General features: G+C 51.1%; 3 protein-coding genes across 4 annotated transcripts; 2 read left to right on the top strand and 1 right to left on the bottom strand.

Annotated features, from left to right (window-relative positions):
- Positions 1-907: 907 nt before the first annotated feature.
- NXNL1 (nucleoredoxin like 1) lies at positions 908-6,294 on the top strand. The gene is made up of 2 exons (XM_019641991.1): positions 908-1,761; positions 3,911-6,294. Exons 1-2 carry the CDS (start codon positions 1,436-1,438, stop codon positions 4,233-4,235), a joined length of 651 nt encoding a protein of 216 aa, XP_019497536.1. The 5' UTR covers positions 908-1,435; the 3' UTR covers positions 4,236-6,294.
- Positions 6,295-8,669: 2,375 nt separating this feature from the next.
- On the top strand, positions 8,670-14,163 carry TMEM221 (transmembrane protein 221). 2 transcript variants are annotated; one of them, XM_019641832.1, is made up of 4 exons: positions 8,670-9,171; positions 10,276-10,361; positions 12,745-12,975; positions 13,639-14,163. In XM_019641832.1, the coding sequence occupies exons 1-4, from the start codon at positions 8,852-8,854 to the stop codon at positions 13,698-13,700; spliced, it is 699 nt and encodes a 232-aa protein (XP_019497377.1). In that variant the 5' UTR covers positions 8,670-8,851; the 3' UTR covers positions 13,701-14,163. The 2 variants fall into 2 exon arrangements, with proteins under 2 accessions (XP_019497377.1, XP_019497376.1); XM_019641831.1 differs by having other exon boundaries at positions 12,745-14,163.
- A 3,930-nt stretch (positions 14,164-18,093) lies between these two features.
- Positions 18,094-21,762, bottom strand: MVB12A (multivesicular body subunit 12A). The gene is made up of 9 exons (XM_019641765.1): positions 21,513-21,762; positions 21,325-21,423; positions 21,104-21,200; positions 19,989-20,115; positions 19,501-19,620; positions 19,320-19,426; positions 19,023-19,084; positions 18,632-18,688; positions 18,094-18,471 (listed from the first exon to the last, which is right to left on the bottom strand). The coding sequence occupies exons 1-9, from the start codon at positions 21,594-21,596 to the stop codon at positions 18,409-18,411; spliced, it is 816 nt and encodes a 271-aa protein (XP_019497310.1). The 5' UTR covers positions 21,597-21,762; the 3' UTR covers positions 18,094-18,408.
- Positions 21,763-25,942: the final 4,180 nt, after the last annotated feature.

Below are 25,942 nucleotides of genomic sequence, written 5' to 3'. Positions count from 1 at the left end.
GGGTTACCTGAACGGTCAGTTCCTCTGCTGGTCTCACCCAACTCAGTCACTCTGTGACTTTCTGTGGGTGGCTGGGCTGGAGGATGATATGTGTGGCAGGTGATGCTGGATGTTGACTGGGGCATCTAGTTCTCCATGTGGCCTCTCATCCAATAGATTAGAATAGGAGTCTGCAAATCGTGGCTCAGGCAAAATCTGGCTCACCATGAGCTAAGAATGGTTTTCACTGTTTTGAATGGTTATAAAAAGTCAAAAGACTAATATTTCATGACACATGAAAATTCTATGAAGTTCAAATTTCAGCATCCATAAATAGTGTTTTATTGGAACCCAGACATATAAATTCATTTACATATTCTCTAGAGCTGCTTTGCATGACAGTGGCAGAATTTAAAGTTGCAATGGAGACCACATGGCCTACAAAATCCAAAATATTTACTACCTGGCCCTTTACAGAAAAGGCTTGCCAACCTCTGGGCTACACTGGCTTCCTTACTTGCGGCATCTTGAGACAATATTCCAAATAAGTGACAGTGGGAAGCCAGATAAGAGTTTATCCTATAATCTCACGCCCTTTGCCACATCTGTTGGTCCAAGCAAATCACAAACTGGATTCAAAGAGAGGGTAACTAGTTTCCATCTCTTGACGGAAGGGGGCTGCAAAATACTGTAGCCATGATTTTCAACCTGTACACCACGGGATCTTAAGGTGGGCTGCCCAGACAGAATTCAAGGGGAAAAAAAATCATCTTTCTTTTCTTTTTTCTTTTCTTTTTTTTTTTTAGCTGAGCCATCCTGCCACCTGTTGGCAGCTCAGTGGCTGCTCAGCTTGGGTCGGGGGTCGGGAATCGAACCGCTGTTGCTCAGAGCTCAAACTCGAGCGAGCTCTTAACCAACTGAGCCGCTCGGCCGGCCCTTCATCTTTATTTTCATTAACTTCTCATTGGAGTGTAGCATGTCCTCTCACATCCTGCCAAAGCAGGCATCAACCAGTCCTGTGACTTTGTCATTCGTGGAAATTAAAGAGAATTTCATATCACATCCTGGTCATGGCAGACACCTCAAAACACCACTTACACTCATCTCAACTTGGAAATTGCAGTAATTAGTAGAGCCCTCGTGAATCAGGATTACTTAATGTGTTCACAAAAAAGTGTATATTTTTACATCACATAATAAAATATTTTCACAATCATATATCAGTCTGACGGGTTTCTTTTGCAATCCTGTGCATTTTTTTTAAATGCATTTGCAGCTGCCCCCTACACAGGAAGCCCCTGAAGAATTAGATCAGAATCAGGAGGTGGTTTAAGCAGATTAGTGAAGACCTAAACTGGCCTCCTTAGGGTTCCTAATCCTGGGACAGCAGCCAGCCAGCAGGCCCAAGGCCACACAAGGTCCCTCCACCCTGCCCCCAGCCCCCAGCCACCGTGCCATGGCCTCCCTGTTCTCTGGCCACGTCCTGATCCAAAATAATAGTGACCAGGATGAGCTGGACACAGAGGTGGAGCTCAGCCGCAGGCTGGACAACCGGCTGGTACTGCTGTTCTTCGGTGCCGGGTTGTGCCCACAATGCCAGGCCTTCGCACCTGTCCTCAGAGACTTCTTCGTGCAGCTCACAGATGAGTTCTATGTGCTTCGGGCAGCCCAGCTGGCCCTGGTGTACGTGTCCCAGGACCCCACGGAGGAGCAGCAGGATTTATTCCTCAGGGACATGCCCAAGAAGTGGCTCTTCCTTCCCTTCGAGGATGACCTAAGGAGGTGAGGGGGGAGGGGAGGGGAGGGAGGACTTCCTGGAGGAGGGGCTGTTTCTGCTGAGAGTGAAGTATTAGTTTTGTTGATGCATCTGCTTCATCTAGAGTTGATGAGCAGCTCCTGTGTGCCAGTCCGTGTACTGAGAACTGGGGGATACACAGGAGGGTGCACATGCCCGTATCCATCCTGTCTCTGGGGAGCTTACAAGATAGTAGGGGGACAAGAGTGAAACAAAGACTTAACTATGTAATAGCAAACTACAGTAGTATTTCGGAGGACAAAGGAAGGATGCCATGGGAGACCTTGCTGAAATTGGGGGTCAGGGGATGCTCACCAAAGAAGTGGCTTTAAAGAGAAGCCCCTAAGAACAGGGAGAATGGGAGAGTAAAGCATGAGGAAAGGGGAGGGTTTCCAGGCAGAGTGCACAGCACAAAGGCTCGGAGGCTGTCAGAGAAAGAACAGCCAATTCAGGGAACCGCAAGTAATTTCAGGGGTGAGAAGTCTGCAGGCACCATGTGTAGCAGTGCCCCATATGACACCTTAACGAGCGTGGATATGATCTTCAGAGTAACTGGGAGCCATGGAGGGCACTGAAGCTGAGAGAGGTGATTGGATTCAAACTTTACAATGAGCAGCCCAATAAGCGGTGTTTAATTTGTGGCCATTTTAGAACTTTCACCTTTTCTGCAGTAAGACTTTCACACTTTTTATTATGAAAAATTTCAAAGATACCAAAAAGTTGGAAGTACACAAGAAAACCCACGGCCATTGTGAACATTTTGCCATATTTGCTTTCGGATTTAACTGGATGTCCTGTACTTCTATTTGCTAAGTCAGGCAACCTACTCCTGTGGGATTTTGCAAGTACCAAGTGTTCTCTGTGTGGAGGCCTGGAAAAGGGCCACCCAAGAACCCAGTGGGCGGAAATTAAGAACTGCGGGTGATGGGCCTAGTCTGGCAGCCCCCTTTACTCCATGATGACTGTGTTTGTTTCTGGCCTTAGGGGTATCCTGGGGCTGTGGATGGTTTCTCACTGGCATCCCCCACATACTGAGAACAAAATCCAAAGTTTTTTTTGTTTTTTTTTTAAGATTTTATTGGAGAATTGGGGGAGAGGAACAGCCACGTTGTTGTTCTTCAATCTTAGTTGTGGAGGGCGGAGCAAGCTCAGCTCCAAGTCCAGTGGCGCTGCTCAGCTAAAGATGTTATGTTCAATTAGTTGCGGGTGGCCATAACCCACCATTCAAATCGGCAAAAAGCCTTGTTGTTAGGAGCATGTGCTCTCACCAGCTGAGCCATCCTGCCACCTGTCGTTGGCTCAGCAGCAACTCAGCTAGGTGCACAGCGTCACTGGCCCATATGGGAATCAAACCGGCAACCCTGTTGCTCAGAGCTCGCACTCTTGGGCGTGCTCTTAACCAACTAAGCCACTCAGCCGGCCCCAAAATCCAAACTCTTGACCAGGACCCTGGAGGGCCCACGTGATCCAGGCTGCACGCCAACCTCCCTCCCACCTCAGGTCCTTTGCATGGGCTGTGCTCTCTGCCTGATACACCCTTACCCCAATCCTCACCCTCCTCCTCCTGCAGCTCTCAGCTCAAAGGTCACCACCTCCTTAGGCCCTCCATGTCCACCAGTCCCTCACCCAGATTAATATTTCTTTATGGCATTTAACAGTATTCATTCATTCACTCACATACATTTCCTGAGCACCTACTCTGTGACCTGCTCTGTTTCAGGCACTGGACACCAGTGAATGGAGACAGAAATCCATGCCCTAGCAAAGCTATTAATACATTCTATTACGGGAGGAAATAATAAACAGTAGAAATAAACTATGCAATGTGTTAGATGCTAAGAGGCGCTGCACAGCACAGGGAAAAGGAAGTGTTTGGATTTGAGGTTGGGTCTTAACAGGCATAGGTCTAGGGAAAGGCGCCGGGCAGAGGGCACGGCTAGGGCAGAGGCCCTGAGGTGGGAGCAAATCTAGGGTGCCGGAGGCACAGCGCAGAGGCCAGTGTGATCCAGCCTGTCCTTGTCCCCGGGAGTCCCCAGCGCCCCGCCCGGGCAGTGCACACAGAGGGCACTCAGTAAGTACTAGGAGAAGGGATGTGGGGCTCCCCAGCTTGGGGTCATTGACCCACCCGCCTCGCAGGGACCTCGGACGCCAGTTCTCCGTGGAGAGCTTGCCGGCAGTCGTGGTGCTCAAGCCGGGTGGGGACGTACTCACTCGCGACGCGACCGTCGAGATCCAGCGCCTGGGCCCCGCCTGCTTCTCCAACTGGCAGGAGGCAGCGGAGGTGCTAGACCGCAACTTCCTGCAGCCGGAGGACCTGGACGACCCCGCACCGCGCAGCCTCACTGAGCCGCTGCGCCGCCGCAAGTACCGCGTGGGCCCGGCGGCGTGGGGCGGAAAGCGGGGCCGGAAGGCTGTTCTGACCCCAGGGGTGGGGCGTACCGGAGTGGGGATTGTAGGATGACACGCCCGAAGAGGAGGAGGGAAGGGAGGTCGTTTTGACCCCTGTGTTTCCCCTCATACTGAGAACAAAATTCAAACGCTTGACAGTGACCCTGGAGGGCCCGCGTGATCAGACGGGAGAGAACCGACGGACCGGGGGGCGGGTCTATGATGCGCCCTCCCCACCCCGCTAGTGGGCGGGGGCGGGGGGCTGCCCTGAGTTCCCCGCAAGGTGGAAAGCTGACGGGCGAAGGGGAATCTGTGTTGAACCCCAACTGGGTGGGAGGGAAGGGAGCCGGGCGAGGGAAGGGGACCACTCTGAGTTTCGGCCAAGAGGGTGGGGCCCCAGCACTAGGCCAGAGCAGGTGTCAGGGGACTGTTCTGAGTTCCCCGGAAGCATGGAAAGGCGGAGGGGTAGCGAATAGGGAGAATCTTCTTGAGGTCCTCCCCCCAGGAGGGGATGGGGCTGTGATGAGATCCCGGGGAAAGGCAGGGAGGGACCTGGGGGGAGTGTGGGACCTACTGCAGTGCTGGTGGCTGAGATCTCCCTATGAGACAACCCCCCCAGGAGGATGCGGGCCCAGGGCTTGTCCCGGTCCTCCAGTGGCGTGTAGCCTTCCGGCAGGAGCCCCAGAAATATTTTTAAGACCTGGAGAAGGTAAAATGGTTAATGGTTCCAAAATGGGAAAATGCAAATAAAATCGAATAATCTGGCTGAGCACTCTCAGCCCATCGTACGTTAAATGAGTTGCCCACATATTTCGCACGCAAAATTATAACAGTGATCTAACAACAGATTTATAGTTTATATGGGATGCATTTCAATTTTTGGTGCCATGTATGCTGGGGTCCCGGGCCTCGAGGACAGGAATCTCTGTCTCTGGTGAACCCAGAATATTCCCGGGAGAAGACAGAAGAATTGAGAAAAAAAACTCCAGTCTGGAACCACTTCCCAGCTGTGTGACTGTTCTCTCCCACACGTCACCTCCCCTCTCTAAGCCCCCTTTCTTTCTTCTAGAAAATTACTCTAAGGCCAGGTCCTACCTAGCAGGTCAGTCAACAAGCCAGAGCTGTAGTTCTCTCGGTGCTATGAACCTCTTCGCTTTGCCTCTTGGTCGCCTGGCCGCGATATCTTGAAGCGTGCCCTAGGGGGGCGGAGCCAAGCATGTAAATGTAAGCCCCTCCCCCAGTGCCCAATCTCCGGGAAAGATGAGACGACGCTCCTGGTGCCTGGGAGAGACCTGGGGACTGGACAAGTGCCTCGTTTCATGCACGCCCCTAACCCCCAATCTCCAGGCGAGGACATTGAGGATCAAGTCAGTGATGCCATCTGTCTCAGGTTCCAGCCACAGTTTTTCTTTTGTGAACCTCAGTAGGCCCACATGTGCATCAGTGTATCTAATACTAGGTCACAGGCTCACCAGCAGCTTTTAGAATAACAAGTTTTAAAATGTCCTTTCAGAGTAAACCACAGGACATGCTACCCATTAATATCTTTACTATTATTCTTGCCAGCACACGGGGGTGGCCAGACCCTCGCCCCTGGGCGGAAAGTCCACTCCCTATAGTGTCAGACTGTGTGATATGGACAAGTCGTTGGCCCTGTCAGGGTCTCATTCTCCCCAGTAAACAGGAATCATAATCCCTCATCCCCACCCATACCTGTCTGGACTGTAATAAGGAAGGGACAGCTTGGCACCTGGTCAAGGCAGATGGAATCGCCCTCAGAGTGTCACCCACTTGCAGGGTTAACTTTTCAAATTGAAGCCAAGCACCCCCCAAACTAGAAAGTCACCCAGACACCAAAGGAAGGGCCAGGTTTTGGTATGTGTGACCCCCCTCCCAAGTCCCCAGCAAATAATGGTGAAAGACAGTGCTGTAAAGACCTTTGTCCATTTTTGAACTTGTCCCTTTACTTGTCTGGTTTAGCGTGTGTCTCCACCTTCCCACCAGGCCATGAGCCCCATCCAGAAGGGCAAGCTGGGCCTGCCTTAGTCACCACTGGATCCCCAAAGCCTGGGAACGGATATAGGGAGGGCTCCCCATCAATGCATTTCAAATGAATAAAGGCAACTGTCTCACATCTGTGTAGCTCCAACACCTGGAACAGAACAGAGGCTTTGTTCCAAATGAGTCGCTGAGCCCCAGCTACTCCAATTTGGGACTTTTCCTACCTGCAAAACATGGAAATTTCATTCTAACTTTGGTAGTGAGGAAAAAGGCTGGGTGAGTTGTGTCAAAACCTGGTGAATGAAAGAATGAATGAATGAATGAATGAACTGATTTTTGTTACAGATGAGGAAGCCCAGAGAGGTTAAGGGACTTGCCCAAAGCTACACAGCAAAGAAGGAGGCTACCTGGAGCTATAGGTTCACCCCTCCATGGTCTCACCAGAGTCATTTTATTCATAAGGCACTGGCTGAGAGCTCAGCATTTTTAAACTCTTCCCAGAAGACCCAAAAAATTTGTAACCTAAAAAAGAAAGACCCCCCCCCAAATCAGAAGAGACATGGAAATTCAAAACTAGTGTGTCTGTGAAATCATACAGAGCAGTGGATTGGAGCCAGGCTGCTGGGTTTGAATACCACCCTGCCTGTGCTAAGCTGTGTGACTTAGGGAGTCAGCATACCTCTCTGTGCCTCAGCTTCCTCATCTGTAAAGCCCAGGTGATGACTATGCTGTCTTTCAGGCCTGAATGCATTAAGGCAGGGCCCTACTTGCAGGAAGCCATGTATGTCGACTCATTCACTCTTACTCTGGATCTATCACGAATGTGTTACCTGTGAAACCATTTTCAGGTTTGATATTTAACACTTTGCAAGAATTCCAGAGCAGGAGTACAAGTCAATTTATTCATTCAGGGATGCAGCAAGCATTTATTGACAGCCTACTATGTGCTGGATAAAATCCTGGACACTAAGGGGACGTGTTGGTGGACACTTGAACAGACATTCTGCTGTCCTGGAGCAGCCTCCAGCAGGGGGCCTCTGACAGCTGGGAAACTGCATGTGCTTCAATGAGGGAGATGCAAAGTGCTTCTGGGAAACAAGACAAAAAACTAGATTCAAAAATAAGCAAAGGATGTGAACAGACATCTCTCCAAAGAAGATACACAGATGGCCAACAAGTCCATGCAAAGATGCTCACCATCAGAAGCCATTAGGGAAATGCAAATTAAAACTGCAGTGAGATACCAGTAGATGCCTATAATAAAAAAAAACCAAAATAATGAGTCTTGGTGGGGAAATGAAGAAATTGGAAGAAATCCCACCTGCACTGCTGGTGGAAATGTAAAATAGTGCAGCCACTGTGGAAAAGTCTGGCGGTTTTTCAATAAGTTAAACATAGAATGATCATATGACCCAGTAATTCCCCTCCTGGTATATACCCAAAATAAATGAAAACAGGTACTCAAACAAATCACGGTTCACACGTTCATAGCAACACTAGTCACAATCACCAAAAGGTGGAAATAACCCAAATGTCCATCAAAGGATGAATGGGTAAACTCAATGTGGTCTATCCATACAATAGAATATTACTCAGCCGTAAAAGAGGGATGAAGCACTGACACAGACAACAACCTGGATAAACCTGGAAAACTCTACGCTGAGTGAAGGAAGCCAGACACAAAAGGCCACATTGTGTGTGATTCCATTTGTATGAAATGTCCAGCACAGGCAAATGCATAGACAGAAAATAGATTAGTGGTGCTGGGGGTAGGGAAGTTGGGGAGAAGAATGGGGAGTGATTGCTAATGAGGACGGGATCTCCTTTTGGGGTGATGAAAATATTCTGGAAATAAATAGAGGTGATGGTTGCACAACATTGTAAATGCACTAACTGCCACTGAATTGTTCACTTTAAAATGGTGAATTGTATTTCATGTAAATTTCATCTCTATTTTGCATCGCGGAGGAGGCAACATTTCTGCAAAGCCTTGAAAGAAGGTGAACGGATGAAAATCACAAACAATTGCAAGGTTCACAGATAAAAACCAAATATCAAAGTGAATTAAAATTGTGTTCAAGTTTCTTTTTTAAAAACAACAGTAAAGGGGCGGCTGGTTAGCTCAGTTGGTTAGAGCGCAGTGCTCATAACACCAAGGTTGCCAATTTGATCCCCACATGGGCCACTGAGTAATGCCCTCCACAATTAGATTGAAACAACTACTTGACTTGGAGCTGGTGGGTCCTAGAAAAACACACTGCCCCCCAATAAAAAATTCAAAAAAACCCAACCCAACAGTAAAACAGATGCTTAGGGCAGCGGTGTGTAGGGGGGTACTTTTAGGAGTTTGGGAATCTGTCAGGCTCCCAGGATGGGGCCACCTCTCCCTTTCCCCTGGTGGGGCCGCCCCGCCCCTTCTTGGCCCCGCCCCGCGCCTGCCCCACCCCGCCAGCACCTGTAGGCCAGGAGGGGGCGCCCGCAGGGTCTCCGGAGGGAGGAGAAGAGACTTTGTCTTAAGTTTTCACGGAGCTTCCTCGTCCCCCTCTGTGACCGGCATCCCGAGGCCCCCCGTAGCCTTCCAACTTTCAGACACCCCTGCGACCCCGCCTCCCTCGGGACCCCACAACTCCCCTGACCCCCGAAAATCTCTGACTGCTCGACTGCCCCCAATCCTGCAGGACCCCCGCCATGGTCCGCTCTTACGGCAGCCGGGTGCTGGCTGCGATGATCCTGCTGGGCGTCCCGGCGGCGGTACTGGCGGCTCTGGGCGCGCAGCTGCTGTTCCAGCTGCAGGCAGGCCGCGCGGAGCTGCGGGGGCTGCGCGCCGACGGGCTGGGCCCGGAGCTGGACGCGGGCCCCGGGCTGCCCGAGGACGCGGCCGGGGCGCTGCTGCCGCTGGCCGCAGCCCTGGCAGCGCTCGCCTTGGTGCTGGGCCTCACCTGCTTGCTGCTCGCCGCGCTCTGCGGCCACCTGGGCGCCGAGCTGGCCAGGGGGCCTGGCCCCGGCAGGTAGGAGGACTGGACCCTCCGCCCAGCTGGGTACTGGCCGAGCCTGGGCAAGCCGCTGCCCCTATCTGGGCCTCAGGTTGGGGGGAGAGGTTTTTTCCCTTCTTCCCTCCATCCATCTATCCCTCCCCACATCCCTTTATCATCTCTCCCTGACTCCGTCCATCCTTCCCTCCCTTCCTCTCCTCTTTTTTTCCATCCCTGCCTCTTTTCCTCCATTCTATATTAGTTGAAATTTTACAACAGGTGCAACCACTGCTGTGACCCCCCATTTTACAGATGTGGCAACTGAGACTCAGAGAGGCCCCCGGGGTCAGCTAGCTCTAGTGTTGAAAGCGTCTGTCATTTATGGAACATTAAGTTCTAAGTGCAGGGAGACCAGGGAGGAGGCCACTTCCGTTGTACTGGTGGGAGGTGAGTGATGATGGAAGCTCTCAGAGCCTACATTTCCTAATCTCTTGGGACTGGAGAAGGGAAAGTGCCCACCATGAAAGTATGTAGCACGGGTGCCAGGTACCAAAACTAGGTCCTCAGTCAGTGTCAGCTCTTGGGACTCTGTTTCTATCATCATTGGTAGCGTTAACCAGTTTCCTCATCTCCCAAATAAGCTTATGGCCTGTAAAATAATGGAAGTCAGGTGACTAGCAAGTGTCCGTACATAATAGCTACTTTGTGAGTGTTGGATGTTTGAACGGACTGACTCACATGGATGGGTTATGAGGGAGGGGAAGGGATGGTGGTTGGATAGCAGGACAGATGGATGTTTGGTTGGATTGATGGATAGTGAATAGGAGGGGGATGATGGATACATGGATGGATAAGTAATGAATGAATGAATGGGTAGATGCATTCACAGAGCATGGTTAAATGGATGCGTGGCTGTATGATTGAGTAATTGGTGGAGATGAATGGATGGATGGTAAATGGTGGTAAACATTTAACTGGAAGAATGGATAGGTGGGTGGATGGATGGAGAGGTGGATAGATGATTGGGTCCTCACATAGATCTCATGTTCCCCAAAGCTGGATCATTCCCTCCCTCCTCTGGCCTTCCCCCACCAGCTTTACCCCCTGAGCCCTTTTCCTTCCTGCCTTCCTCCCTCCCAGGTCTGACTGGTTTCTGTACGACTGCCGCCTCCTCAGACATGTGGCCCTTGGTCTCTTCTGCTGCGGGGTCTCCGTCTACTTGGCAGGTGTGTGCTCGGGGACAGGATGTGGGGTATAGGGCCCTGGGTTGGGTGACCAAGGGTAATGGCCCCATAAATGGAGTCAGCTCTGGAGCCGCCCTGCCCGTGTTCAACTCCTGGCTCTGACACTTTCTCACTCTGAGGCCTTGGGAAAATTCTCTCTGTGCCTCAGGTTCCTTGTCTGTACAGTGGGATGATAACTGTTTATTGCCTCAGAGAATTGCTGAGTTAATCCCTGTAAAAGCCACAGATGACATCTGGCCCCATTGGGGGGGGGGCGGAGTTCATAAATGGTACTTGTCTTCAGAACACCTGATTCATCAGTTTTCTACGGAAACTTTTGGTTTAAACAAAAGTTTCTATGTCCTTGGTGGTTTCTGGAGATAGTGTTTCAGAGGTTAGTTAGCCTTAGCAAAAACTGTTTTAGTTACAAATATTAGAACTTTCAGCTCAAGAATGGCTTAAGGAGGGGGAAATGTGCTTTATAAACTATAAGTACAATTTAAAATCCCAAAACATAAAACAGAGTAAAAATAATTAATTAGCTGGGTTCCAGAGGACCCACCACCCTGTCTTTCCTTTTCTGACTTGTAATAACTTTTCTTAGATCAACTTTTACCCATACCTGCTGGTAAAGGCATCAAGTCACCAAGTTTCATCAAGTTTCTTTAAAGAGACTCCTGACATCTTATGTTTTGTCATAATCTTGAAAAATTTGTTGATGGTCTGCATACTCCGTGCTGAGTCACACACTAATCCCTGGCAGCCCAATAAACAATCTGTTTTACTGGAAGAAAAATTATTCAACCGAATGAAAAATAGGGATTTGCTATCACTGTTTTTTTATTAGTCTCAAAATAGAGAAGTAGAAGTTTAGAAGATATTTTTAAAATATGTGCTTATGAGATGTGAGCCTACAGCTCATTGTGGGAATTTGTATATAAAGTGCAGGAAACTTTGCATAACTTTTGTTGTTGAACTTAATAAAATGCTCCAGATGTGGGGTTTTTTTCTAAAAAAGAGAGTGGATGGGGTGACTTGCGTGTCAGAAAAGATCAGGGGTGGTTGGCTTCAGGTGTGGCTGGATCTAGGTGCTCAAATGAGGTCATCAGAAATGGCTCTTGCTTCACCTCTTCACCTGCTGTCCCCTGAGGAGGACACCTGTATCTGTCAGCACTTTCAACATAATGCCTCCAGCCTCCAGCCTTTTCATGAGCTGACAAAACTGTTGGCAACTTGGAGAATAAAATATCCTCATTCTAAAATACGAGAAAAGGGCAAAAAAAGTAACTATCTGAGCCTCATTAAGTGTTAAATTAAGAATTCATTCAGCTCTCATTTAGATTCTTTTTGAGGTTAGGTGACCTCACTAGGCAAAAATTCCCTAGCATGTCCAGCCAATCCTCCATTCGTTGCTAACCAGAGCCAAAAGAATAATTCTAAAGACCTTTTCAAAAATGTTTAGAGCAAAAAAAGTCCTTGGCCTCACTTTAAAATGTCAGACATGATACAGTGTGGCATTTTCAAAAGCAAGAATGCAGAGCCAGAGAAAGCACCAAAACAGCCCACAAGGAGCCAGTAAGTCCTCCGTCAGCTCTGGGCTTCTGTTCTACCAGTTTCCCAGGAGATGCAGTAAGAAAATTCCTCCCTCCCCATATCCCAAGCAAACATCCCAAGGCTGAATCTGATTGGCTGAGCTTGGGTCATGTGATAGCCCTGTAGCAATCCCTACATCCAGGGAAAGCAATGCTGATTGACCAAGTCTAGTACCATACACATCACTGATGCCACAGGGGTGGGTCAGAGCTCCTAGATCAGTAGCCAGGGTTAGGGTAGGAACTGGACTGGCAGTCCTCGGTGGGGGCTGATTCTGTGCCCCGGGAGACAGTTGGCAATATCTGGAGACATTTTTGGTTGTAACAACAGGGCAGGGGGAGGGTGCTACTGGTGTCTAGTAGGTGGACACTGCTAAATGTCCTACAATGCATAGGACAGTCCCCACGGTAAAGACTGGTGCTAATTTGATGCTGGACAGGGTGACAGAGAACAAGTACAGGTTCTTAAGGTCTGGTCACCAGCCATCTTGTTCAGATCAGCAAAAGGAGGCCAGACAGGAGCTGTGACTCACTCAAGGCCAATCGCAGAGATTCAGAAAACCTGAGACCTGGGTTGTTTTAATTGTGGTAAAGTACACATAATCTAAAATTTACCCATTTATGGTAAAATTGACATCATGATGATGTATTTGTGGGGTGTGAGAGGATTAAATAAGTTAACCCATGTGCCTATCATATGGTTTTGAATAACTGCCCCTGTTTGGGGACCTCTTCCAGGGCTTGGGGAGCAAATATTTGTTGACTGAATAAATGGGAAACATTTCCTTCCTCAGCACTGTCCATCTACGCCCTGCTGCTCTTCGAGATCGAGACAGGAGCAGCAGCTGCCTCCATCCTTGGCTTGGGTGCCCTGGCCCTGGTGGCTGTGCTGACCCACACTCTGCTCCGGGCCGCCCGGGCCACCCGCCGTGGCCTCCATGAGCTGTCCCCACCGCACTTTGAAGATGACCCTGTCCGCCACACTGGAGTCTCCAAGGCCAGCCCTGAGGCTCAGCCCCAACAGGGTACCCACCACCGAACCCCCTACTCATTTCACCCAGAACCTGGGGACCCCCTCAGACCCACGGTCACTGCCACAGGACCTGCAGCCATGGAGGGAGGCTGGGAGAGCGGCCTGCCTGCATCCCGAATGCACCGGTCACTATCAGCCAGTGGGGGGCACTGGGAAGGGGTCACCCATGAGATGCGCAGCATGCTGAGCCACAAACCAGGGAGTTCGGGAAAAGACTCCACACTGGTATGAGCCCAGGGATCAGGGATAGAGAGCTGGTGTCAGGCAGCAGGAATAGGACTCTGTAGAGATAGATCCAGGGTCAGATACAGTAGCAGTACAACTTGATTTCTCCCTGAGTTCACAGCATCCTTGGCTTTTGTCCTCAAGTTTGCCATATGGCACAAGATGGCTGCCATAGCTCCAGCCTTCACCTCCTCACTTGGAGGGAAAGGCAGAGGTCAGGGCTGGCTCACCATCTTTTGGAAGTCTTCCTGGGAGGTCTTGGGACCCTTCTGCTTATATCTCACTGACCAGAACAGAGACATATGGCCACACCTTGCTGCAGGGGAGGCTGGGAAATGTAGCTGTGCAGAGAAATGAGGTTCTGTGATAGGCAGGAGGGGATGGTGGGATTTAGGCGGTAGTTCTCTAAATGTCTCCATCCGTTTTACAGATGAGGAAACCGAGGCCCAGAGAGGGGCAGTGACTCACCAGGGGTCCCCCGGCCAGTACTGAGCGTCAGAGCCAGGATTCGAACAGTGCAAGTCCCTGCAACTCCTTCCAGGCTGTGAGCGTTTGAAACGTGTGGCAGAGCTTAGAGCATCCCAGGGCCACAGCACCCCTGGAGGGCTGCACCGAGACTCCTGGCTGTGGGTCCATGGCTGAGGGCTTCACCACTCTGTGTCTCAGTTTCCTTGTCTATAAAATGGGAATAGAAGCGGTCCCTCTGCCTAGGGCTCCTGTGAGACTCAATGTAAGCCATTCAGGGAGCCTGTGCACAGTATGGCCTCAATTTGTGTCAGGCTGTGCTGCTGTCAGTCAGAGTGCCTGATGGCAGGAAAAGGAGGGGTTGACGGCCAGTTTCTGGGGCTCACGGAATTGACAGGGCTTGGAGTAGATAGCTTGGTGCCCCAGGGTTCTCCAGGGGCCCTGGCCCCACTCCCTTCTTGCAGAACCCGCAAATAAACTTCAACCCTCATTTGTGTGTCACTTGAGCCACACCTGACGTGCTGCATGGCCAAGTCCAAGTTTGGGGTGAGGGGTGGGGTGACAGGAATGGGAGGCAGGAGATGTGCCCCTTGTAGACCCCAGTCTGGCACCCATCTCCCACAAATTTCACTGGGAGTGGGGATAGCCTGACCCCCCACCCCCACCCCAATTGGACAGATGTCCTTTGAAGTCTCCCAGCCTGTCCCTTCCTAGGCCACTGGACTCCAGGACCCAGGGAGCAGAGGAGTCTCAGCCACACAGTGGCTTGAAGACCCCCTGAGACCCTTCCCAATGGGCAGAGAAATGACAGCAATCAGCAGGGTAGCTGGTTCCCAAGTTTGACCCCAGGTAAGGACTCAGCTGATCACAGATCTGGGTGCCTCACCAGCCTTGGCCATCTCCTCCCTGGCCCCTGGGAAGCTATACAGACTTTCTCCTCGCCGGTGGAGTAGGGCCAAGGAATAATGTACATGAGTGTCCCTTGTGGCGCCTGACACGTGGGTGCCCAGTAAGCATCGGCTCTTGGCAAGCATGATGGATATCAACAAAGAAGATAAGGCCGGCCGAGTGGCTCAGTTGGTTAAGAGCTCGCTCAAGAGTGCGAGCTCTGAGCAACAGCGGTTCGATGCCCGGCCCGAGCTGAGCTGCTGTTGAGCTGCCAACAGATGGCAGGATGGCTCAGCTAAAAGAAAAACAAAACAAAACAAAGAAGATAAAATAAGAATACATAAATGTCACGTCTTTATCAAATGCCTGGTATTGCAGGCACAGGCCAGGTGCTTTCCTGGCCTCAGTTAATCTTCAGGAAAGCCCCACTCACAGATGGGGAAACTGAGGCCCAAGAAGTGAGGCCACACAGCAGCGGTGGCTGAAACCCCATCACATAGGGATCCAGGAGAGAGCAGGTGCCTGAGGAGTACTGGAGACTCTAGTTTCTGAGAACTACCTGGAATGGGGCAGGTCCCGGGGTCTCAGGGTGGGGGAGAGAGTAGAGCGAGGAGGAAGCACCCCTGGCTGGATGCTGGTGCAGAGGGCCTCATCTTCTGGATTGGTCAGAGGAACTAGAAGCTGGACGCCTTGGCCTCATCCCCAGGAACAGGACTAGGGTGGGGATATAACATTTGAGGAGGCCTAAAAGAATTGAAAACAGGTGTTCAAACAAATCCTTGAACATGCATGTTCATAGCGGCACTAGTCACAATCTCCAAAGGTGGAAACAGCCCAAGTGTCCATCAACTGATGAAAGGATGAATAAAATGTTGTCCATCCACACAATGGAAGGTTACTCAGCCATAAAAAAGAATGAAGCACTGACACATGCTACAACCTGGATGAACCTTGAAACCATCACATTGAGTGAAAGATGTCAGATATGAAAGGTCACGTAGTGTAGGATTTCATTTATATGAAATCTCCAGAACAGGCAAATCCATACAGACACAGAGCAGATTGGTGGTTGCCAGGGGATGGGGGGTGGGGGAGTAGGGGAGTGACTGCTGTGGGGACAGGGTCTCCTTTTGGGGTGATGGAAAAGTTCTATAAATACAGAGAGGTTGAGTCACTGCTCAGGGTCACTAGCTAGTGAGCAGTGGAGCTGGGACAGCGTATCTCCAGAAATGTCCCTCTTGGTACCCAGGAGCAAAAGAAGGGAAAGGTACGACTTCAGCTCCCAGCTCCCTCCTTGGTAGCCCAAGATGATGTCAGCTCGGCCTGGGGCTGTTAAGATTGATGTGGCTCTGGTCACTTTGGGAGGCTGTGAGGATCCAGGCCCAGCAGGGTTCAGGGGTTTGGAATTTTGCACGGTCATATGACGGTCCAGTTAGATCTGAGGCTAGCACAGGTCATGCAGGGGCCCCATCACACACAGACACCTTGGAAAGTGATCCAGGGCTGGTTTGGGGGAGGCTGAGAAGGAAACCAGGGAGAACAAATGAGCTTTGCTAGCACATGGCATCGGATTCCTAAGCCGGCGCCAGAGCAGCCTGGGCGGGACCTGGCAGGGGCTGGCTGTGCCCAGAGGGGGAGATGCGGGAGATATCTTAGCACTCAAGGCCTAGTTTTCCCAAACTGAGTGTGGGGGAGGGGGTACCTTTTGCATGGTCTCCCCACACCCACCTCTCCAGGACAGCTGTCTCCCCACTCAGACCCCAGAGCAGGGATTTGCCTCCTCCCTCAGACTCCAAAGCAGAGGCTTGCCTCCCCCTCACCCCACCCCCGCTCAGATCACAGAGCAGGGAACCCTTTTCCCTCAGACCCCTGTGCAAGGCAGTCTCCCCTGCAGACTCTAGGAGAAGTGTTGTTAGACACAACGGCCCAGGTGGGTGATCTATCCCTTCTAGGTCCCATGGGACCCATTCTGGCCAATGAACTGTAAGCAGAACTTGAAGAAGGCACTTCTAGACTATGGCATTTAATTTACACTGTGAGACCTTTGTGAGTCTGTCCCCACTGTCTGAGATTTCTGCACAGCTACAACCAGCAGTTTGCTGCTGCCTTGCTGTGGGCACATGGTGTGAACACTAAATAGGCCTTAGACTTTGAGCCACAGAGATCTGGGGATGTTCCTGACGGTGGCAGAACCTGGGCCACCCTGATGCTACAGGGGTGTGGAAGACAGCAGAAAAGGGAGAAGCATGCAAGTGGCAGAAAAACAGCGTGAGCCTGGGGCAACTATATAATTTCACACATAGTCTACCCTCATTATTCAGCTTCCTTATTTGTGAATTATCCTACTGGCTAAAATTTGTAATCCCCCCCCCCCAAATTAATACTTCTGGTGCTTTTGTAGTCATTGGAGGACATGCACAGAGCAGTACATTTTTGAGTCGCAGGAAGTGATTGTTCCCAGAGGAGGTGGAAAAGTGATACTCTGCCGTCTTGTTCCAGTTCAAAGGCTGTAAACAAGTCCTTCTTGCAGTCTATTTAGTGGCACAATTTTACGCTTTTCCTTGGCATTTCTGTTTTTAAAAAGCCCCCAACCGTAGAGCGGAAGTGCTGTCTGGTGTTGCTAAGCTCAAGGAGGCTGGGATGTGCCTTTCAGAGAAAACACGTGTTAGGTGGGCTTTGTTTAGGCCTGAGTTACAATTGGCAGCAAGTTCAATGTTAACAAGTCAACAGTATATATAATAAACAAGGTGTCTTGAAACACACACAAAACAAGGTTATCTATTGATCACTTGACAAAAATATGACCAGAGTCTCATAGGAAACTACCCATTTTCCTGAGGAGTCCAGTATTCCCTAATTCAATTTTTATGGTGACTTTATAAAATTTAATTACTGCAAATAAGAGTTCACCATTTGGGGCCTGCCGAGTGGCTCGGTTGGTTAAGAGCTCGCTCAAGAGTGCGAGCTCCGAGCAACAGCGGTTCGAGTCCCGGCCCAAGCTGAGCTGCCAACAGGTGGCAGGATGGCTCAGCTAAAAAAAAAAAAAAAAGGGAAGAGTTCACCATTTGTATCCACAGTACAGTGGAGGAAAAGGGATGCATAAAAGGAGGAAAAGCTTGCTGGGTAAGAGTGGGCTCTGGGTTCTACTCCCAGCTGTGACCTTAGCCACTCCCTGCCTCAGTTCTCCTAACTGTAAAATGGTGACAAAATAAGGTCTCCCCACTGGGCTGTAGGAGGATTAAGTGAGATACTGTGCCTCAGGTGTTGGGGACATGGTTCTGTGACAAACGGTAGCTGTTACTGTTATTACTGTTATGCTCAAGGGTAGAGGGGCGGGAAGGGTCTTCGCTGTGATCCAGAGTCCTGGCGCAGGCCCTTGCTGAGCCTCTGTTCCCCATTCTGTGGAACAGGAGTTGCAATAGTGCCACCTCCCCTCTAGGGTTTCACCTGCTAGGATTTCTAACCCAGCAGGTGAAATCTGGCTTGTGCTCCAAGTGCGAGGTGAAGACCAGAAGCCACAGAGGACCCAGGGTCATGATAAGGACCCCAGACGACGTGCATGTTTATTTCCAGGAGGATGCCCATGGGGCCTCCAGGCACCAGAGTTTTGACACAAATGACTTAAAGGCACTGGTTTCCATCCAACCCCCACCCCTGCCCTGCAGGGCCCAGGGCAGGCGACGTCATCACCAAGCAGCCAGGTCTACCCCCTCCTTCAGGATAGCAGCTCTGCATATGAGGGTCCAGCATGCCCTGTGTCACCAAGGTTCCCAACATAAGGTGGGGCGGGCAGCCGCCGGTTCAGGGAGTGTCAGGCAGGGGGCTCTTCCCTAGGGTTGGCAAAGGGCTATGACACGCTGGGAGGCAGGCGCGCAGCTGCTGTTTTCTCCACCACGAAGCCATAGTTGTACTGGGGGAAGAGAGCTCAGAGTGAGGGAGGGGCCATCGGGATGTCCAAGGAATAGGGGGACATTTAGGGACTGAGTGATCTCCAGCCCCGAGAGATGGTGGGGGCCCAGCACCCCCTTCCCAGCCCCTCCCCACCCCGCACCCACCCACCCCGCACCCACCTCCTCCTCAATGTCCGCCAGAGACTTGATGGTCAGATCAGCAAAGGCAGAGAAGGCCTGGTGGGCAAGGTCAGGTCAGTTTGGGGCCCAGACCCCTACCTGGAACCCCCATTTCCTTATCTTCAAGGATGGGCCCCCCCTTAGTATTTGCCTGAACATCCCCTCCCTCTTCCTGCTACAGCCTCTAGCCACCAGCATCCAGCTGACCCTCCTGACTCCCCTGTTCAGACTAAGACCCTCCGGCCCTTACCCCTTGGCTTCTAGCCTCCCTAAACCCAGGAACATGGGCCTCTGTGCTGAGGACGGAATGCACGGATGATGCTCACTGCATTCCAGTGCTAGAAAAGTGATGGGAAAGGACCGGCCCAGGCTCCCCAGGGCCCAGACTCACCAGGGGGCCGCAGCTCTTGCCTTCGAATCGGGGGTGCAGCGTGAAGGGAACCCCATCCATGGCTGAGGGAAGCACAGGGAGTGAGGTAAAAAGCTGAAAGGAATAGGGCTGGGGGCCTCACTGCTGCCCACACAACCCCAGAAGCCTGCCCCAAAGGCTCCCTTACCTTCCCCAGTCTTTACAGAATAAGCATGGAGCCAGTCCTGGTTCCAACGTTGGCCGTGCCCCTTCCAGGCTGCATAACCTTCAAGCAGTCTTGCCCCACCCCCGTGCCTCAGTTTCCCACTCTGCACTCACCTGAGATGCCATAGAGGTTGGAGGCCTCGTATATGGAATCATTCCTCCGCAGGGTGGAGGCCCGTGAGCCCAGTCTGGACAGCGTCCGCTCTGGGAAGCTGCCCTTGCTGGTGGAGACCAGACAGCCCAGGTTAGGCCTGATCCCCCTTTTGTGGCCCCCATCCCCGAGCCCAGGACTCACCTGGGCTGGCCAGGTGGGTCCAAGGAGAGGCCCTGCATATCCCGGCTGAGAGTTCGGGGCTTGGGCACTGGCCGAGGGGCCTTTGCCTTCTTGCACCAGATGGCAAAGCCACCCATGTCCCTAGAAGGGGAGGGAAGAAAGGAGGGGTTCTGGCGCAAGGTGCAGCCAGGGATAAGAATAGGTGCCAGGAGAAGGAAAGGGGAACCCGGGCCTCTGGGTGACTCCTGCCTTTTGGAGAGTTTTCCTTTCAGCATCTCAGCCCACATCCTAAGCAATGCTGGGTCCCATCACCATACTGTGCGCTTCAAACACACCAACTCAATTATTCCTTATGATGGCCCCATGAGACCATTTTAACATGTGGAAACTGAGGCCCAGAGAGGTGACAGAAGGGACAGGAGGCCTCTGGGGAGTCCCTTAGGGTCAGAGGTGTACATATGGGAGTTGGAGGGCAAGGAAGGAGGCTAGAGGCTGGGTGGCAGCCCTACCCTACTCGCAGGTATCCAGGCACAGTCTTGGTCTTCCCACTCAGCCGGATGTCAAACACAGCTGTGTCCGCGGCCCCCAGGGGCATCAACTTCACACACATGCGTTTCTTCTTGGACACGGAGGCCTCTGGGAGTAGAGGGCAGGGGAGTAAGAAGATGGAAAAGCAGGGAAGGGACCCAAAGATAGCTCAAAGGTGACACTAGCCAGGGCGCTGTTTAAGGCAGTCACCTGGATGGTGTGAGGGCAGTGGTTAAATCATGAATGGTATAGACATTCCATTCATGGAGCCATTGGGGATGGCTTATCTTTGGTGACATGGAGGAGCATGCATGGGTGACCATGTGCACCACAGCTAGAATGGGTAACTGTGGAATCAGACAGAACTGGGTGCTCATGAGCCAAGTCCCACCCAACATCTGTTTTTGTAGGGCACATGAGCTAAGGATGGTTTTTACATTTTTAAAGGGTTGTGAAGAAAAAAAAAAAAAGAATATGCAACAGACACCACCTGGTCTACAAAGCCTTAAATATTATATTTACTACCTGGCCCTTTACAGAAAAAGTTTGTTAACTCCACTATCAATAAATCTACCCTGAGAATCAAATAAAAATAACAAGACACCGTGAGCGGGAGAGAGCCGGGTGGTTAGAAAGCAGAGCGGTCATGGCTGGGAGGGCAGCGCCAGAGTTGCGCAGGACAGAAGAGGGGTGGGGAGAGAGAAGTATTAGTTAACCAGAAGAGTGGGGAAAGGGTGCTCCAGGCAGAGGAATCGGAGTGTGCAAAAGCCTGGAAATGAAAGAGAACTGCTCGTGGTTCAGCCTGGCTACGGTGTAAGGAGATGTAGAAGTGACAGCAATAAAACAGGTTGCAATTGTGACTCTAGGGCTGAGGTTGTGCCAACTGCACATTTTTACGCAGGGCCGGGTCCGCCACCCCGCCCTAGAACAGGGCACCGAGTCCTCAGCCAACCCTGTCATACACCAGTGCAATAAGGGGGCGGCCAAAGCTCAGCAATCGCGCGCCTGTTGTCCCTTCACATCCCCCCGCCTCCCAAAACCTCCACGCAGGGACGCGGACGCGCCCCCCACCCCCAGGCTCCGACGCGGTCCTCACTGGAATCCAAGGGGTCGCAGACCGGGGAGAAGCCCGGTGGGAGGGGGCTCTTGTCCACCAGGACCTGGATATCTGCCACCACGTTCTCCTGAGGGTTCTGGATTGGGGAGAATAGAGCGAGAGTCACTCAGCAGCCGGGACCGCGCGCCTGGCGTACGGCCCGGCGAAATGACTGGGGGAGTGGGCGGACCCCAAGGATCCTGGAGGTGGACGCCCCTTACCTCCAAGCTGCCCAAGGTACTGAGGCACAGGAAATAGCCAGATTTCTGCGCGAAGCTCTTGCCGAAGCTTGCGGGCGCCCCCTCCACGGTACAAGAGATCTACGGCGGGAAGCGGGTCAGCGCCAGGCTCCTGCCCTGCCGCAGCCTCCCAAGCCCCTGTTCAATCCCCGCTCCCCAACGCCACTCACTGCACTGAATCCCCGCGGCGGAGGCGCCGAGGCCGACGACCAGGCCAGGCCAGCCAACGGCGCCGCGTCGTGCCCGGGATCCATCCTCCGAGCGAAGCGCCAAAGGCAGTGGACCGCCTCGGACTTCTGAGCCAATGTCCCACGGCCGGGTTGGGGTAAGAGTCCGAACTACAACTCCCAGACGGCCTTGCGAGGGCGGAGCGCATGAAGCGCCGTTTGCGCCTGCCCGGAAAGCCGCCGGCCAACCTTGTGGGGACACGGAGCCACGCCCTTCATGCGTCGCTCAGGTGCGCCTGTGAGCAGAGACGTATGCGGAAAACTGTCTCTTTTCTTCTCACGCCCAGCAACTTCCGCCGGAAATGTGACTGCTCAGCGCCAGGGGTCCCGCTCCGTACAAACCAGAACTACGTTCCCCAGAATGCCTGGCTTTGTTAACATCTTCTATAGATGCACGCTCTGAGTTTCCCAGAGGTTTTAGGGAGAAATGTGAAAATCTTACAATTCTAGTTCTGGGAAGTCATATCAAAAGAACCTTTCATGTGTTAAGCAACGATTAGCTTCAATAAAAAATGCATACCACCGTAAGCCATGAAATTTTTTTTTTTTTAAGATTTTATTGGGGAATTGGGAAGGAGAACAGACAAGTTGCTGTCCTTTTGTTCTTCAGTCTAGTTGTGGAGGATGTCGCTTCACTGGCTCATGTTGGTATATTATCATTGCGCTGGGAGCTCTTTCCCGGGTGAGGCAGATCAGTCGCCAGCCATTGATCAGCCAATCACAGTGGCTCACGCCAGCTGCCAGCCACTCATGGTAGCTTACAGCAGCCTCACTGCAGCCTTAAGCTGTTGCCAGCCACTCACGGCTGACCAGCTCAAGGTTGAGCTGCTGTTCACCATCTTAGCTGTAGAGGGTGCAGCATCCCTGACCCTCATGTGGGATCCAAACCGGGGTCCCACTGCTCAGAGCTGGCGCAGCCATGAAATCTTTGTATAACTTGGGTAAGGGTGAAATTCAGGGAATCAGTAATGTAATTAGACTTAGCTAGTTTGCAGTTTTGAAACCGGAGGCCAAATGAGTCTGGGGCTCGTGCTGCCTGCACTGCTTAGCCAATAGACCAACACAGGAGTTGGGCCATAGAATAAGCGTTTATTATCAGAGTACCGGTGGTCTGAGAAGGCAGATTAACACCTCCAAAAACTGCTTTAACATTGTCAGACTAGCCTGGGATATTTAAGGGAAAATCTGGGCATTCCTCCAGAGGCTATGTAATGGTCCTGGGGGCTCTGCATGGAGCCTCCCATCTGGTGATGTGGCTCTCTAATGTGGTCATCAACCCAGGAGAGCAGTGATGGCAGTACCTGAAAAGAATGCTAGGCCATAAAGATTGTAATCGGCAAGCGGGGGCGGGGGGGGTTGTCAGGGGGTGGCATCATGACTAATAAGCAAGCATAAGTTTCAGGATAATTATCTAAAGCAGGGAACTGGCTCAGGGGACAGCCTAAGCTCAGGAACTGGGACAAGGGACATTCCAAGCTCAAACTGCAGGGAGGGGGTTGATCAATTTTTAAGCTCTAGGGCAGGGAGACGCAAGGTCTCTTTTGTGGGGGTCCCAACCGGGCCCTGTTTCAGTTTGATTCATCGTATAGCTCTCTATCTAGCCACCTGTAATTAGACTTAGTTTGTTTGCAGTTTGGTCCATCCTGATATTCATCTGTTTTCTCTTTGTTTCTCCTCTCACTGATTAGCTGAAGATCTGTTTGTTCCCTTTCTCAAGGCTACCCATACTTCATTAATTAGCAACATCCTAACCTGGAAAAGAGCAATTTCTTAATCCTCAGGTGCCCAGACACTGGAATCCAATTTACAACTCCCTTGCAGTATTTACTAGTAACACATTAAAGTCCCAGGCTGTTATGGCTGAGTCCGAGTCCAGAGTCCAGTGATTACATCATCTTCAAACAGACCAGACCCCAGGAAGGATGTCAGCCCTCAAGCCTGCCTGACCAACTGCCCCTTTCCTATATAAGAAAAAGCTAGTGCAGCTGTCCACTCGCAGACTGGACTCTGCCCCTCACTTCCTGCCGGTGTTTCTTTCCTTACAACCGGTGGCAGCTGTCATCTTTGGACACTGCCATGGGCATTCTCTCTCTTCCTAACTTTAATAAAACCTTTCTTCACTCTTCTGCTTTATAGAGTCTGTGAATACTTTCACCTTTTGCCAGGGAGGGGTTAATTCCACGCCATGACAACTTGAGGACTTGTTGACAGATACAATTAGTTTTTTAATGAGATGTAAAAGTATTTAATATAGAAATATGCTTTTACATCCCTCGGGGGGAAATATGGAAAAATTGGGAAATTAATATTACCTACTCTTCTATATTTTCCAGTTTTCTACAATATCATGGGTTGGCCCACTGCCAGTTTTTTATTCAACCTGTGAGCTAAGGATATTTTTAATATTTGTAAGTGGTGGGGTGATTGATCAAAAGAAGAAGAATATTTCGTTACATGTGAAAATTATATGAATTTCAAATGTCAGTGCCCAAAGAAACATTCTTGAAAAGATGACCCAATAATGATACAGAAGTGAACAAGCCATGAGTTCCCCTTGAAGTACCCCATTAGTCCCATTGCTTAGGAGAAATGTTGATTCACATCCTCAGGAGTTCCCCAAGTGAAAGCTGAAACTGGACCCTACCCACAGAGGGCAAGGAGAGATAGAAGGAAGAAGCAGACCCCTCCAGATTGGTAGGTGGCGGTTTAATAAGCAAGGGAACTTAGACACGAGGCTTGTCTTGGGCACCACAAGATGACTAGATTTCCACACCACCTGCTAGAATTTTTTTAAAATAAATTTTATTGGGGAACAGTGTATTTTTCCAGGACCCATCAGCTCCAAGTCAAGTAGTTGTCTTCAATCTAGTTGTGGAGGCTGCATATCAGTGGCCCATGCGGGAACTGAACTGGCAACCTTGGTGTTATGAGCCTGCGCTTTAACCACCTGAGCTAACTGGCCTCCCCTTAAAAGTTCATATAGAGGCTTTAACTGGGTTCAGTCATGTATACTACCCGCATGGCCTCAACAACACATTACTCTCTCAAGGTTGTGCCTTGAAGTGGCTCCTAGTGTGAAAAAAAGTGGGCAAGGTGCGCATTCCAAAGACAGGGGAAAAGGGCTGCGGGGAGGGACCTCCGATTGCCCTGGTCCATCTCGAAGGTCAACTGGCAACCACATCCTTTTGATGACCTCCAATCCCCACCCCTTGTGACCATCTCTTACAATCTTACATGTTCTCCCTCATCTGCAATGTGCCCTGAGTGGTCAGCAAGGGGCTTCATCAGCATGGAGATGGCTCATTTGGCGGCTATGTGGCTGCACTGGAGGCAGACCACCACTGATTCATTAAGTCCCCTAGGTTGGGGGTCAGATCACTCAGGGTTTTTGTTCACTTGTGTCGTCATGCGATTTAATAAAAGTGATACATTAGCAGACTCATTAGACGTGAACACACAACATTCTGATGAGATAATGGTAGAGGTGCCTACTTGCAAGGCAGTAATAATGTCCAAGGCCATCCTATTTCGGAAGACAGCTTTTTTCCTTAGCGATATTTCAGTGTTCAGAAAGGACAGGCTTTGTTGGCTATCATATAAGTCTTGCTGAGTGAATGAAGTAAGGACTTCTAAGTGTGCTATAATGTCCTCCAGGCCAATGGAGGGAACAAAGATGGCAGCCAAATAATTGTACCAGTGGGAGACAGAACATGCCCATCTGACCTTGAGGAGAGGGAGATTGGCAACTTTTACTACCAGGAGGTGGACTCTTCCCTGTGCCCAGGGAAAAACATATTCTTAACCCACCCCTTGATAGGAAGGGAAGTTCTTACCATGATATGCTGCTCTTTTGTGAGAGGCTCTACCTGCAAGAGTGCTGTGTACACCGATAGGAACTTTGGCTCTATGGGGTATATCAGGTTTATGCCCCCTTCCAGAGTTAGAATCAAAATCCATGGGCCAGCTGGGTAGCAGTTGGTTAGAGCTCTGAGCAACACGGTCGCCAGTTCGATTCCCACAGTGAGCTGCACCAGAGCTGAGCTGCTGCTGAGCTGCTGCTGAGTGGCAGGATGGCTCAGCTGGTGAGAGCATGTACTCCTAACAACAAGGTTGCCGGTTTGACTCCTGCATGAAATGGTGGGCTACACCCACCCACAGCTAAGATTGAACATGGCACCTTGAGCTGAGCGGCTGCGAGCTCCCAACGGCCGACTGGATGGCAACTGGACTTGAGAGCTGAGCTAGCTGTGCCCTCCACAGCTAGAAGGACACAAGATTGAAGGACAACAACTTGGCTGTTCCCCTTCCCCAATTCCCCAACACTGTTCCCCTTCCCCAATTCCCCAATAAAATCTTTGAAAAATATAAAAATA

Source organism: Hipposideros armiger, unplaced genomic scaffold (genome assembly GCF_001890085.2).
Source record: "Hipposideros armiger isolate ML-2016 unplaced genomic scaffold, ASM189008v1 scaffold_64, whole genome shotgun sequence".
In the NCBI taxonomy this organism is placed as follows: domain Eukaryota; kingdom Metazoa; phylum Chordata; class Mammalia; order Chiroptera; family Hipposideridae; genus Hipposideros; species Hipposideros armiger.
This window is presented reverse-complemented; position numbering and strand designations above follow the sequence as displayed.

What these genes read in the sequence shown, in the direction of transcription:
- NXNL1 (XM_019641991.1), top strand. Translation starts at nt 1,436, where the DNA reads ATGGCCTCCCTGTTCTCTGGCCACGTCCTGATCCAAAATAATAGTGAC. An exon ending in TTCGAGGATGACCTAAGGAG is followed by an intron (nt 1,762 to 3,910) that starts GTGAGGGGGGAG and finishes CCCGCCTCGCAG; the next exon opens with GGACCTCGGACGCCAGTTCT.
- TMEM221 (XM_019641831.1), top strand. Translation starts at nt 8,852, where the DNA reads ATGGTCCGCTCTTACGGCAGCCGGGTGCTGGCTGCGATGATCCTGCTG. An exon ending in AGGGGGCCTGGCCCCGGCAG is followed by an intron (nt 9,172 to 10,275) that starts GTAGGAGGACTG and finishes CCTCCCTCCCAG; the next exon opens with GTCTGACTGGTTTCTGTACG. An exon ending in GGTCTCCGTCTACTTGGCAG is followed by an intron (nt 10,362 to 12,744) that starts GTGTGTGCTCGG and finishes TTCCTTCCTCAG; the next exon opens with CACTGTCCATCTACGCCCTG.
- MVB12A (XM_019641765.1), bottom strand. Translation starts at nt 21,596, where the DNA reads ATGGATCCCGGGCACGACGCGGCGCCGTTGGCTGGCCTGGCCTGGTCG. An exon ending in GTACCTTGGGCAGCTTGGAG is followed by an intron (nt 21,201 to 21,324) that starts GTAAGGGGCGTC and finishes TCCCCAATCCAG; the next exon opens with AACCCTCAGGAGAACGTGGT. An exon ending in CTGCGACCCCTTGGATTCCA is followed by an intron (nt 20,116 to 21,103) that starts GTGAGGACCGCG and finishes CTCTACTCCCAG; the next exon opens with AGGCCTCCGTGTCCAAGAAG.